Raw genomic sequence first — 14,502 nt, forward strand, 5'->3', positions numbered from 1 at the left:
GGCTCTAGGACAGCATCCCTAGTCCCTGAGGCAGGGGCAGATTTTGGGACAACATCCCTAGTCCCCAGAGCAGAGTCATGTTCTGGGGCCACATCCCTAGTCCCTGGGGCAGGGGAAGACTCTGGGGCCACATCCCTAGTACCTGGGGCAGGGGAAGACTCTGGGACAACATCCCTAGTCCCTGGGGTAGGTATCAGGGTTGTTAACCAAGCCAATATTCCCTTGTTTCTGAATGCTAAGTAGAGCAGGCCTATCAACAACGCCAGCCACTGTATAATAACACTAGCAATTAAAACAGATCTGAAATCCTTGAAAACTGGTGGAGTAGCCTCAAGAAACTGGGTGATGGGTTGGGAGAAAATTTCCTTTGCATTCATTACTTCACAGTAAGTACCATTATTGAAATAACCCCAGAAACACGCAGTTAGAGCATGATAGCTCTGGATCCATGTGGCCACTTCCCAGAGAAAATTAAAAAACCATGAATTCCTGACATAATCAATCCACCAAACTAATCGGATAATAGCTACAGTAACTTTGGTAAGAGGGCCCATATTCAATAAAGGGTTTACAAATGGGAGAGAGGTATCTGTGGCCACATGGAGCCCAAACCAGATTAAACCGGATAACATGTTGCCCCTCAAGAGAGCTGCTACTCTTGTCTTAACTCTCCTCTTAATGTCCTTGAGCCACACGTTGGACGGCAAAATCTGTCCTGGTTTGAAGGACAGGAGTCTGCCAGTAAAGGCAGAAGTTTTCCTTTGAAACAGAGACCCAAATTCCACTCCCACCAAATATTATAAACGTTTGAATCAAGGACTCTGAGGCAGAGATAAGGGGGTAGGAATAACAGCTCTTTTACTAATATATCTATCTGCACCAGCAGAAACAACAGCATTTGTTAAAATTACTAACAGAACAGATTACTCGGTTCCAGTCCTTTCTTTAGCTGTGAGCACGCTCTCTCTCAGCGGGAGTGGAGGTGGGAAGGGGCGGCAGCGGCCGCGCCGGTCTCAGGGGGGAGCGGTTGGAGCGGGCAGCTCCTCGCTCACCGTTGGTGTCCGGGTGATTCGCTGTGTCCGCAGAGGCAGAAGGCTGCAGGGGGCAGATGCAGGGCAGGTGATGGCAGAGGGTCTGGCTCTCCTGCTTTCAGCCGCGTGGCTCTAAAATCGAGGGGATCCTCCTCCGAGCTCGCCGGAAACACAAATCCCCTCCGATAGCATGAGTGCCCCTCTCCAAGCTGATCCCACCCACCCCTCCTGTCCAGAGCCATCAAAGATCCTCGGTGCAACCGGGCAGCTCCATTGGCATGACAATGGGAAAAATTCTTCAAATTGACACAGCAATAGGAAAACACTCAACCCCCGACAATTGTGTTCAGCCACTTTGATGGATGTGGTCCGTGAGGTGAGTGTGGTCAGTGGGGTGAGTGTGGTCATTGGGGTGGTCAGTGGGTGTAGTCATTATGTGGGTTCAGCCATTTTGATGGCTGTGTGTAAGAGTCCATCTAAAAGCCTCTCGTTTGTTCTGCCCAACGACCCTCGACTGAGGCCTAAAGAGCTGCAGTTTAAAGGCGCTGGCCAGGGAAGAGAAGAATGCCAAGTGACTGTTCTCAGGTGATGCCCATCCCAACCAGGGCCGATCTGCTCCCTCAGGTGTGAGAACAATGGACTGGTCACGGTGTGTTGCTCCTACGCAGGCTACTTGCTGCAGAACTGGTCACAAGGACTGTTGGTGTGCCTGGAGCTTGCCATGATGCACTGCTCCTACGCAGGCCACTTGCGCACCGTCCTGTTTCCACCTGCTTCTTTGAGCAATGATCTCCACATACAATAGTCCATAAATCTTCCCCCCTTTTGGCCAGTCGCCCGACACCTTGGAAAAGACTATAAAAGACACCTTCAAACTAAAGACCCCCGAGATCACCCCGGACGGCAACAGACATCTATTGACTGGTTCCACGAGGATCGTCTGCCCGTCTTGGTAGCCGTAATCCCAACCTCTTTTCTCTCTCTCTCTCTCTCTCTTTTTTTTTTTAATTCCTGTCCCTCTATCGCAATTGGTTGGCACTAAATAAAGGTGCATTTTTGCAAAAGTAAACTGGTTTTGTCCCCTGCTGTGTCTTTTGCACTTTGAGATTCCTAAAAGAACCTATCAGGACTCCTCATGTGGTGTGGACCCTGGCAGGCCTCCAGCAGATGAGCACTGTGTAAGGGCAAAGGAGCTCTGTCCTCAGCTGAGTGGAGAATGAGGACAGGAGAGGAAAGCCCTGGGAGTGCTTGAAGGGTTGTTTCAGAGATGATGGATACTTCTGAAATAGTAGAGAACATCTGAAAAAGAAAATTAATGCCAACTGCAGCTGGGGAGGTCCAGACTGCACACAAGGATGAAGGGATTTCTCTCCCAGGGCACGGCTGTGGTGTAACATGCCCCCAGAAGGAGTCTGGGTCAGCACAAGGCTCTGTGTGGCCAGGCAGAGGCAGGCAGGACGCAGAGCTGTCAGCAAAGGAAGGGCCAGCGAGGTGGGGCAGCCGGGGGATGACGACAGCCTGCAGGGACAGAGGCGCAGGGCATGGACACCGTAGGACAGCCTGGGCTGCAGAGGGCACAGGGATGGGCAGCAGCTGAAAGGCCCTGCCAGAGCCAGCTCCTGCAGCACTTGGGCCATGGCTGCTGGCCCTGGGCTGAGGCCAGCAGGGGACAAGTGAGCCTTGCTGTGCTGGGGCCTCATTGCCTCCTTGTCCCTGCTCAGCAGCCTGGCAGGGGCCGCCCCATGGTCCTGCCCTTGGCATTGCACATCCCCAGAGCCCAGTGGCCCGGGAAGAGCCCTGAGCAATGAGGGAGGAACAGGATCTGCCTTGCCAGGGGCTGGGGCTCAGGCCATGGTCCTGTGGATACATGAGACACATCCAGGTTTGCTCAGCATCAGAGACGCCTTTACCTACCTTGTTCCTACCTGTCACCAGTGCCTCCATTTTTCTGTTCTAACTAGAACCTTTGGGAACTTTCTCAGCCTTGTCTCTCAGTGGGACCCATTAAAACTTCAAGAAACTTTGAAGTTTCAATTTAATTTTGAGTTCTTGAGAGGATTTTTGAAAAACACTCTCTCAGGGACTGAATCTAATTTAAAAAAGAACAAACTCCTGAGGTCATTAAAGTCGTTGTGTTGTGTCTCCTGGCACAGAGGGAGAAAATGGCAACCAGGAAAAGCTTCAAAAAGACATTTCTGCTGAGGAGCAGCTCCTTTCACAGCCCAGCAGGGTTGAGGGCACTGCCTGCAGGCACTGAGGGGACAGGAGCCAGGCACAGACAGGCTGAAGACAATCAGCACTGGGAAGACATTGAGCTGAGACTTCACTTGGGGAAACATCTTCACAGCCCTGGACATGGTGAGTCTGTGGGTGCAGGGCAATGTCCCCTGTGCTCCTGGAGGGATCTCCTGGAGCCAGCACAGCCCACAGCCTGGGGGATGTGTCAGGAGGACTCTCCCAGTTTCTCTGAGGCACAGGAGGAGGAGGAGGATGTGCTGCAGAGCGGGGCTGCCCTGGGCACTGTCAGAGGGACAGGGCAGGATGGCTCCTGCTGCCAGGGATGGCTGCAGGGGCTGAAGCTGGGGCTGCAGTCAGGGCTGCCCAGGGCTGTCCTGCAGAGCAGCTCCTGCAGCCCTCAGGGCTCTTGGCCAGTCCAGGGCATGTGCCACCTGCCAGGGGCAGCTCTCAGCCTGCCTGGCAGCTCCCCATGCACTGTGGGGAGAAGTTGGAGGTGGAAGGAGCCACCCCCATCAGGGCAGATTCCTCCTGCTGTGCAGATGGTGCTGCATGGCCAGGGCTGCTCTCAGCTTTCTCCTCAAGGGAAGGGAAAGGGGCTGTCAGGTGTGTGTGTGTGTCACTGAGACCCCTGCACTGTCCCACTGGGGATCAGCAGATCTGCCTCAGATCTCCTTCACAAAGTGCCTCCTCACCCTCCTCTGCCTACAGACAGCAGCAGCAGCACCGTGGGCAGTGCCTTGAGCTGGGAGGGGTGTGCAGGGCAGAGCTGAGCCCCCAAGGCTGGGCTGGGCTCTGGCAGCACTGAGAAGGACAAGGCTTGGAGAGAGAGAAAAAGCTCCCAGTAGGAAAAATTCCAGGCAGCAGGGAGCCAGAGCAATCTGGATACCCTCCCTCTTCAGGTGCCAGGGAAAGAGAAAATGGTTAAATGGGACTGACTTTTAAATTGGAGCTTTCCAGAAGTCCACTTTATTTTTCCAGCACATTTTAAGTTTGATTACCCTGAAATAGAGGGAGGTGTAATGAGCCAAGTGCAGCTGGGTGGGACCAGCAGGTCTGAGTACACTGGGGCACAGGGAGCTGTTTTCCCTCTGGGCTCCCCAAAGTTACGCTTACAGAAATACTGAAGATCAGAATTTTTGCCACCTCTGAGAAAGGGAAAGTAACTCAAAAGCACCTCCTGGCTGCTTTTCAAGCTAAGGTGAGCTCGAAATTTAAAAATTTAAGTGAAATTTTCCCAGAGAAAGTAAAGGAATTTTGAGTGAATTCTTAAGAAATTAACATAGGATTGACTCCACAAAGTTTGTGCAATTTTTCAATGCCTTTTTTTCCAGTGCATGATGCCCAGAGACAGCAAATGTCCAACAGCAGCTCCATCAGCCACTTCCTCCTGCTGCCATTGGCAGACACGCGGCAGCTGCAGCTCCTGCACTTCTGCCTCTTCCTGGGCATCTCCCTGGCTGCCCTCCTGGGCAACGGCCTCATCATCAGCGCCGTAGCCTGCGGCCACCACCTGCACACCCCCATGTTCTTCTTCCTGCTCAACCTGGCCCTCACTGACCTGGGCTGCATCTGCACCACTGTGCCCAAAGCCATGCACAATTCCCGCTGGGATACCAGGAACATTTCCTACTCAGGGTGTGCTGCACAGCTCTTTTTCTTTGTGTTTTTCCTTTCAACAGAGCTTGCCCTCCTGACCATCATGTGCTACGACCGCTACGTGTCCATCTGCAAACCCCTGCACTACGGGACCCTCCTGGGCAGCAGAGCATGTGCCCACATGGCAGCAGCTGCCTGGGCCAGTGGCTTTCTCAATGCTCTGCTGCACACAGCCAATACATTTTCCCTGCCCCTGTGTGACGGCAATGGCCTGGGCCAGTTCTTTTGTAAAATCCCACACATCCTCAAGCTCTCCTGCTCACACTCCAACCTCAGGGAACTTGGGCTCATTGCTATCAGTGTCTGTTTATCATTTGGGTGTTTTGTGTTCATTGTTTTCTCCTATGTGCAGATCTTCAGGGCTGTGCTGAGGATCCCCTCTAAGCAGGGACGGCACAAAGCGTTTTCCACCTGCCTCCCTCACCTGGCTGTGGTCTCCTTGTTTATCAGCACTGGGACATTTGCCAACCTGAAGCCCCCCTCCATCTCCTCCCCATCCCTGGATCTGGCACTGTCAGTTCTATACTCAGTGGTGCCTCCAGCCCTGAACCCTCTAATCTACAGCCTGAGGAACCAGGAGCTCAAGGCTGCAGTGTGGAAATTGATGACTGGATGGTTTCAGAAACATTAAACTGCTAGCCATTTCCTACAAATAATTTGTAATAAAAATCATCTTTGATTATGCTTTTTTGGTTTGGTTTTGATTTTTTTCCCCTCTCTCTTTTACTTGTTAATATTGTCCACAAAAAAGGTTTTTTTACCATTTTTGCCTAGTTTGATGCTCTCCACCTTCAGTGTAGCCACAGCTTTCATAAATGAGGGGCTGTGCTCTTGATTACGTTAAATGAACTAAAAAAAACTCTCCCAGCACAATTTTCACTGCAGATGTCCCTTTTTGTACCCCTTTCTGGAGCTGCAGCAGTAATGTCTGTGTGCAGAGCTGGGGGCAGGTCAAGGGTAATCCAGTAGCTCTGCTCCTGCAGACTACACTATGACTGATCCAAGCCAGGTGCCATTGGCCTTCTTGCCCACCTGGACACACTGCTAGCTCATGTCCAGCCTGCTGTCCATCCATGGCTCCAGGTCCCTTTCTGCCTGGCCTCTATCCAGCCACTCTGTCCCCAAGACTGTAGCACTGCAGGAGTTGTGGTTGCCCAAGTGCCAGACCCAGAACTTGGTCTTGTTAAACCTCACCTTGTTGTATTTGGGCCCTGGATCCAGCCTGTCCAGGTCCCTCTTCAGAGCCTTCCTCCCCTCCACCAGAGCCACTCTCACATCCAGCATGGTGCCATCGGGAAATTTGCTGATGGTGGACACAATTTCCTTCTCCAGATCATCAATAAAGTTGTTAAACAGGACTGGCCCCTCACTGATCCCTGCGGGACACCACTGCACACAACACTGGATGCGGCACCATTCCCCATCATGCTCCCAGCCAGTTCTTAGCCCAGGGAAGGGTGAACTGGTGCCAGCAATAGGCTTCACCTTTTCTAGGGAATGCTGTGGGACTTAGTGTCAAAGCCTAAAGTTCTGGTAGACAACACCAACAGTTCTCCCTGCATCCACAAGGCCCTGGCAGAAAACTCTCGGTAGGCAGGATCTGGGCAGGAGGCAGCCGAGTGCCCTGGCAGCAAGGCTGGCCAGGAGCACCCTGAGCTGAGGGACCAGGACATCAAGGACATGGATTATCCAGGTCACTGGGGTCTGATTTGGGTTCCTCAGGGCAGGAAAGATGTCTGGCAGCTGGAGCAGGTGAGGGAAGGGCCTCCAAGGTGGGGCTGGAGCCCTTTGGCTGTGAGGAGAGGCTGAGGGAGCTGGGCTTGTCCAGCCCAGGGCAGGGAAGGCTGAGGGGCTCCTCATCCCAGCCTGGCAGTGCCAGCCAGGAGGTGATGGGGACACAGAGCCAGGCTCTTCACTGGGGGCCTGGGAGGAGACAAAACACAATGGGTGGGAGGGGCATGAGGGGACATCAGACAGGACATGGGGCAAACCTTTGTTCCCATGGGCTCAGACAGGTTCTGAGATGCTGCCCACACCCTGTCCTTTGGGATTTTCAAATTCAGACCGAACCAAGCTCTGAACAACTTGGTCTGACCCAGTTTCTGACAGGTTGGGCTGAAGACTTGCTGAGGACCCTTCCAACCTCAGCTCCCTGATGATCCCAGGCTGATGCTGCTCCCAATTTTGGAATGGGCTGAAGCAGATGTTTGTGGGACAGGAGCCCTCTGGGGCTGTAGGGGACCTGACGCTTGCACGGTGCACAAGTACATCTCATTAGGTGGGGTATTTGAGTACTTCAGGAAATGTCCAAGTTTTCCCAGCTGGAGAGAAAAGAAATTTCCTGGATCTGCACTGATGGAGGAGAAGAAATACTGATCTTCCCCTCTACCTGTGCTTCCACTACACTGTGTATTATTTCATGTCCCTCTTCATTTGGGTGTTTCCACCACTCATGTTTAAATGGCCATGTCTAAGGACATCTCATCACTAGAGCAGCTGGTTCTATGGCTTTCCCATTGCTCCACAATTTCCTCCTCCAGTTGTTTTCTGCTCATTCCACATTTGTTAGCATATTAATTGTGTTTACATCTATCATGGCATCACCCTTTCTAATGTCTTTATCTAAAATTGATCCTGTATGGAAATTTCTTGTGCATGGTAGACACATCAGATAATGCTTGGATATGGCACAGAGCTGAGGGAAGAATTTTGATGAGTATTAAATTATATTTTTGTTATAGTTTTTATGTTGGCCATGAAAAGAAACTTTCTGTGCCTCTGAGTCTTTCTGTGCCGTGAGTGTCACCAGTTCCTGACCCCAGTTGACACAAACCTGATGGGTTGTGGATCCCACTGCAGTGGTGGCACTTGCACCTCCCTCCATCCCCACAGCAGAGCTCCCTTTTCCCAGAAAGTGCCTGGCAATGCAGGGATGAAGGAAACAGGACAGGCTGTGGGGATCAGGTGCAGGGCACAGCTAGGGATTTGGGGTGGTTGTGAGCCCAGGGCAGGAGCTGGCCCTTGGCCTTGGTGAACCTCATCCCATTGTCCTGGGCCCATGGCTCCAGCCTGTGCAGATCCCTCTGCAGAGCTTCCTGCCCTGCAGCACAGCCACACTCCCAGCCAGCCTGGGCTCACCTGGCAACTGACTGAGGGTGCCCTTGATGGCCTCATCCAGATCAGCAATAAAGAGATTGAACTGCCCTGGCCCCAGTCCTGAGCCCTGGGGACACCCCGGGATGTGGCTCCATTCCCCAGCACTCCTTGGGCTGCACGTCTGTTTTTTATGGAGCTGTTCCTGCCCTTGGTTTTGTTTGCTGACAATAAATGAACATCCCTCTGTGTGTCAGGCAGCTCCTTCTCCAAGGAAAGCAGGTGGGAGCTGGTGCCAAGGAGCTGAAAGCTGCAGGCACAGCCTGGAGTGGAGGAAGCTCGGAATTGCACAAGGCTGGTTTGAGTCTCAGGGGTTGGATGAGGGAATTGGTGGGGTGGTGGTAGGGACAGACTGTGACTGACTGTCAGCATTAAAGGTTCTTGATTTCCATATCTGTTCAGTCTGCATGGGGACATGCTCAGGATCAATATCAACTGGGAATTGTTGATATCAATCTATAAACAGAAATACAAAATTTAATAGGGCCCAAAAAAACCTTCTGCTTTTTTTTTTTTTTAAATATATCTTTGAATACTACTGAAATCTGTATAAATAACCACAGAAGAATAAAGATTTAGAATGAATTTATTCCCAGGGGCATGTCTTGTTAGTGTGCTCTGAAATATTAATGAGCCTTTGTAACTGAATTCCTGAACTGAAGAACTGAAGACTGAACAAGTCTCCGGAGAAGTAAAATTCATCAGGGAACTGCCAAGTTGCTGAGAATCCATCCTCAGCAGAGCAGGAATGAACAGATTCCAGTGGTTTCCAGGCTGCTCAAGAGCTGTGAGCTCACACACATCTGGGCACATCTGAGGGGTCCTTAACCTTCCTAAGGGTCATGAGGTGACAGTCACAGGGCTCCACAGTGGCTGCAGAGGGGTCTCTATGCTGCCAAGGAGCCAATTTGTCACAGGCAGTGTCAGGGGTTCAGTGGGGACATCCCTGTGCTCCTAAAGAACAGTGAGGTCACAGACACTCACAGGGGCTCCAGGGTGACATCCCAGGAGTGCCCAGGCTGCCAAAGGGCTGGGATGTCACAGACACTCACGGGAGTTCCATGGGGATATCCCAGGAGTGCCCAGGCTGCCAAAGGGCTGGGATGTCACAGACACTCACAGGAGTTCCATGGGGATATCCCAGGAGTGCCCAGGCTGCCAAAGGGCTGGGATGTCACAGACACTCACAGGGGCTCCAGGGTGACATCCCAGTGTTCATTTCAAATGCTGCCAAATCAAACAGGCCTGACTTGCCTTGGCTTCTGGTGAGTGCTACTGATCTGTGTTCAAAACCCTGGGGTTCTGTGATTTCCTTCCTACAGAAAGGAGCTGTCCTCCTTGTCCAGGTGCCCATGGCCTCAGCACATGAGCACTGTATAGGGACAGGGGAGCTCTGTGCTCAGTGGGATGGAGACTGAGGACAGCAAGGAGAGCCCTGGGAGGGATTGCAGGGCGATTTCAGGGATGGTGGATCCGTTTCACATAGTAGAGAGCAGCCAGAGAAAGAAACAATCAATACCAAGGGCAGCTGGGGAGGCCCTGTTTGGACCCAAGAAGAAAGGAATTTCTGTTCCAGGGCAGGGCTGTGGTGCAACACATCCCCAAGATGGACTCTGGGCCAGCTCAAGGCACAGGGATGTGCAGCAGCTGAAAGGTTCTTCTCACTTGGACTCCTGGAAAGGTTTGTGCAATCTCCTCTCAGGCCCTGGGGTTCAAGGGCTCAGCACCAAATGCACCACGGGGCTCCTTGGGATCAAGCAAGTCCTGACAAACCACGGCTGTGCCTTGATCTCCCTCTGGTCTGGTGCTCTTCATGGGAAGGTTTCCTACTACAGTTATGCAGAAATATTACAAAGACCTTGCAAGAAGTACACATTCCTATTTGAAAGGTGCATTTTATTTTTTAAAGGCTGGTCTGACCTAGTGTGGATAACCTTCCTTCACATTCCCCAACCCCATCCTGTCTGTCCTCAATCATCTGGGACCTGCTTTGGAGAACTGACTGCATTCAGGCAATAAGATGTTTTTACTTTTTTTTTTTTAATTTTACTTTTTAAGCAATCTAAAACTCCTAATGTTCCCCACTGCAAGCAGACACACTCCTCAGGTGTGTGCCAGCCCAAGGCGCCACCAAAACCACTGCAGAGCTGCCCTGGGCCAGCTGTGAGGGTGGATCATCATCCCAACCTGCACTGGGCACTGCCAGGGGCTGTGGCCATGGACACTGCACTGACCCCACTGCTGGGTTTGGTGCCACGGCAACTGTGAGAAGCTCAAGTTTCCTTGGAAGCACTGGGGAGGATTGGGACATACTGGGAACACTGGGAACCTTGTGGGACACACTGGGACATAGTGGGAGTGATACTGGGGAGGACTGGGACAACCTGGGAACATGGGCAATACTGAGGAGGAATCTGGGAAGACTGGGATAGACTGTAGGGGTACACTGAGACACACTGGGACATACTGGGAGTGATACTGGGCCATACTGGGGAAAACTGGGAATATTGTGAGTAGAAGTGGGGGATATTGGCGAAAACTGGGGATACTGAGAGTGATACTGAGGAATACTAGGACAAACCGGGGACACTTGAAACAGTGTGGGGAAGACTGAGGGACACTGGGGCACTCTATGGGTGACACTGGGGGCTGTCCTAGAAGGGACTGGTTATGAACTAACGTGTACCTTGAAGGACTGGGCTGTACTGGTCGGGCCTGGAGGGGCATTGAGAATGCACTGGGCTGTACTGGTGAGGGATTGCAGGGATTGAATGGGCTGCTCCCGCCTCCGATGATCACTGCCCACAGGCAATCAGCCCCGGGGATCGGAGCCTCAGGGGCAGCGCCATCTTTTCTTTTTGCCTATAACTCCCATCATGCCCCGCGGCCCGATTGAGCCCTGTTGGAGCTGGGACTACAACCCCCATCATGCCCCACGATGCACAGAACCCGGTATCTGCCCTACCAGGTGTTCCATAAGTGTCCCCCAGACCCTCCAGAATCCCTACGTGCCCTCTCAGCGCCCACTCGGGACCCCCCCAAAAGTGACTCCGGATTCCCTGAATGCTTCCAACCACAGAGATGCCCTGATAACCCAGTTCCGTGCCTAAAACTCCTGTCATGCACCATGACCTGAAGAGCCCGGTTAGGGCTCTCCAAGCTCCCCACAAAGTGCTCACGAACCAAACGTTTTCCCCTGCGAACCTCAAGTCACGACTGTGACCCAAAAGTGTCCCCCAAGCGCATTCCCACACCCCAAATGCCCCCTCCAAGCCACTTCCGGGACTACAGCTCCCATCTTGCTCTGCATTTCCCATACAGTTTTATTCGAGCCATGACTTCATCTCCCATCATGCACCACGCCCTACCGAGAGACATTGTAGCTGTGCCCATAGTTCCCATGATGCTCCGCAGCTCTATTACTGCATATTATACCCGCGCCTACAACTCCCATCATCCCCCGCGCCCCAGAGAGCCCCGTTAGAGCTCTCCAAGTGCCCGCCCGGACCCCGAAGGGTCCCAGATTCCCCTCCCTGACCACCAAGGGCACCACTGGATCCACAAGAGTTCCCCCGGATCCTGAATTCTCCGTCAGAATCCTTCTGTGCCTTGCCCAGTGCCACCCACCTTCTTCAAGTGTTATCCAGACCATCAAGTTCTTTCTAAATTCCATTGCTAGACTCAAAAGTGCCCCAAATGTACCCCAGAAATGTCTCCATGGACCACAACGTGGCCCCCTTTACCCTGTCTGAGAAAATTTTTTTAAAAAATATGAAAGGACTATAAATAGGACTAATAAGCACAAAGTGGGAGAAGTGAATAGGCAACACTGGTCAATTGACTAATGAAAGGAATTGTTTTACTTAGAACCAATGGACCAAAATTTTTTTGGTTGTTATAAATGTGTAGTTTTTTTAAAATAATATAAAAATATAGTAATAAAAATATAGCAAAAAATACTAAAAAATCCTTTATTATAATTTTAATTAGTATTGCAATTTTAAAATATAAACTACTATTATAAATTTTATTTACAAAGAGAAATGCATAATTTTGTTCTAATGCTTTGGGATTTCACTCCTATGTGCCAAATTTCAGATGGGGTGAGGTTGGGGGTGAGGAGCAGTTTGTCCACATAGTGTCAGCTGCAAAGGGCTCATTCCTGTCTGTGCCCAGACCGCCTAAGGAGACTTTCAGCATCGAGATAATTTAAGGACTTTAACTTACCTCTAGTCTGAACTGAAAAATTAAAATAATTTGCCCTTGATTAAAACCAAAATTCATGAGGTGCACTTTGAAATCTCCTTCCTTAACAGAACTCCAAACTGACTCCAGTCAGCTGCACAAGACCTGGAGAATTGAAAACAAATGAAGGAAGACAACGAGCTCCTGAAATCATTCTGTATTTTAATGATCCCCACGGTGGATTTGGGGCTGAGTCCAGGACCCCCAGGCACTGAGAGAAGGTTGAAGAAGCTGCTCCAGGAGTCAGAAGCAAAACTCCAAGTTCCTTGGAGCATCAGTGGCCCCACTGAGGGCAGGGACTGCCAAAGGCTCCCCAGGGACTGGTGAGAGCAGATCCTTGAGGGCAGGATTGCAGGAGCCAAAGGCTGTGAGCAGGAACTGCAATGCTGAGCAAGGCCTGGGCTGGTTGGAGGCAGCAGAAAGGCCAAGGGCTGAGCCCAGGCCTGGCCCAGCAGGGCCTGTCCCTCCCGGGTGGCTCGGGGCTGTTCCTGGGGCACTGGGATGGGAGGGGCAGCAAGGACAAATGGCATCACCCTGTGTGACACTCCAGATGCTCATGGAACCAAGGGCCAGTGTGACACTGTGGGGCCTCATGGAAACAAGAGGCCATTGTGAGATTGCAGGGCTGTAACACCCCAGAACACTGAAGTGCTGGGGGTGACCAAAGGTTCCTTTACTCGAGTTTGGTGCACAGGAGAATCCCCAGCCAGATATTCTCAAGAGGTCAAAATGGCACAAAATTTTCCTGGCAAAGTATAGAAAATCAAGGAATGCTTGAAAAGGATTTAACACAACATCCAATTCAACATAAAACACTTGTCATAGCAGGAACTTCATTATCTTAATCCATGTAACCTTAGAAACCCTTAAACACTTCAGTTGTTGAGATACCCAAAACTGTCCCATATAAAGAGCATTAGGAGAGGAGAGAGAGAGAGACAGAAAGACAGAAGCTCTGTAGAAAGACACACACATGGCTACCAACTCCTGGGGTTCCAGTGTGGGTGAGACACAGACCCCAGCAGAAGGCAGGGTACAGACCATGGGCTGAGCTCCTGCTCCGTGTTTTAAGCCCCTGGGCCTTCGTGGACCTCCCCCAGGTGGGACTTGTGATTGCTCTGGCAATCAGGGCCTGGGTCAGCACCAGCCCCCTGTGTTACTGATTGACAGCTCATCCCGAGGTGTCTGGGAAATTGATCTCATCCAGCCCCTGACAGCGACCATGGTGACACTGTGGAACCTCATGGAATCACGGGTCAGTTGTGACAATGCGGGTCCAGGGACACCATGGAGACACCATGGAACCTCATGGAACCAAAGAGACCATTGTGACACTCTGGTGTCTCATGGAATCAGGGGGACCATTGTGAACTCAGGGATCCCATGGAACCAAGGGTCAGTGATGAAGCAGTGGGACTGTAGAACCAAGGAGCCACTGTGACACAGCAGGGCTGCATGGACACCAGGGGCCATGGTGGCACTGCAGAAGCAAGGAGAACATTGTGACATGGAGAATATTGTAACAAAGAGAGTATTGTGGCACTAGAGGGAACTCATGGAAGCAAGGGGAACACAGGTATACTCTGGAGCCCTGTGGAACCAAGGGAATACAGAACAGGTCTGTCTGGCTGGGCCTCCTGGGGGCCACCTGACAGGTCTGGCTGACCTTGGCATGTTGCTCATCAGCCCCTCAAGTACTGGGGCTCTGTGATTTCCTTCCTGTGGAAAAGAACCATCCTTCTCGTTGAAGTGGCCATGGACAAAATTTGGATTCCTGCTCCTAATTTCCTTATATGCAAAGATTGGTCCCAGATGAAATCTGTCAGACAAACAGATTTGGCTGGTTTGGCTACCCAGGGGTCACTTCTCATCTGCTTTGAAACACTAGGACCCATGTGCTTTTTTCTTATGGGGAGAAAAAGCACCTTTGTCATCCAGGCACCCATGGCCAAATTTGGGATTCCACCTCCAGAATTCCTTATATCCAAGGATAACTCCGAGACAAAAGCTGCCATGACTGACAAGTCTGGCTGGCCTTGGCTTCCTGTTGGCTGGCTCTCATCTGCATTTTGAAACACTGGGGCTTGGTGCTTTCCTTCCTAATGAAAAGACCTCTCCTTCCATGCCAGGCGCTCATGGCCAAAATTGATATTGCACCTCCAAAAATCCCGATGTCCAA

General features: G+C 51.5%; 2 protein-coding genes across 2 annotated transcripts in view; one reads left to right on the forward strand and one right to left on the reverse strand.

Moving 5' to 3' along the window:
* Positions 1-14,502, reverse strand: part of LOC130266127 (uncharacterized) — a 1,034,314-nt gene that overhangs the window by 610,759 nt on the left and 409,053 nt on the right. The gene's annotated exons all lie outside the window — the stretch shown is intronic.
* On the forward strand, positions 3,338-5,609 carry LOC130266141 (olfactory receptor 14J1-like). Its single transcript, XM_056515479.1, has 2 exons — positions 3,338-3,389; positions 4,601-5,609. The coding sequence occupies exon 2, from the start codon at positions 4,624-4,626 to the stop codon at positions 5,554-5,556; it is 933 nt and encodes a 310-aa protein (XP_056371454.1). The 5' UTR covers positions 3,338-3,389; positions 4,601-4,623; the 3' UTR covers positions 5,557-5,609.

Source organism: Oenanthe melanoleuca, unplaced genomic scaffold, assembly GCF_029582105.1.
Source record: "Oenanthe melanoleuca isolate GR-GAL-2019-014 unplaced genomic scaffold, OMel1.0 S001, whole genome shotgun sequence".
NCBI classification, from domain to species: domain Eukaryota; kingdom Metazoa; phylum Chordata; class Aves; order Passeriformes; family Muscicapidae; genus Oenanthe; species Oenanthe melanoleuca.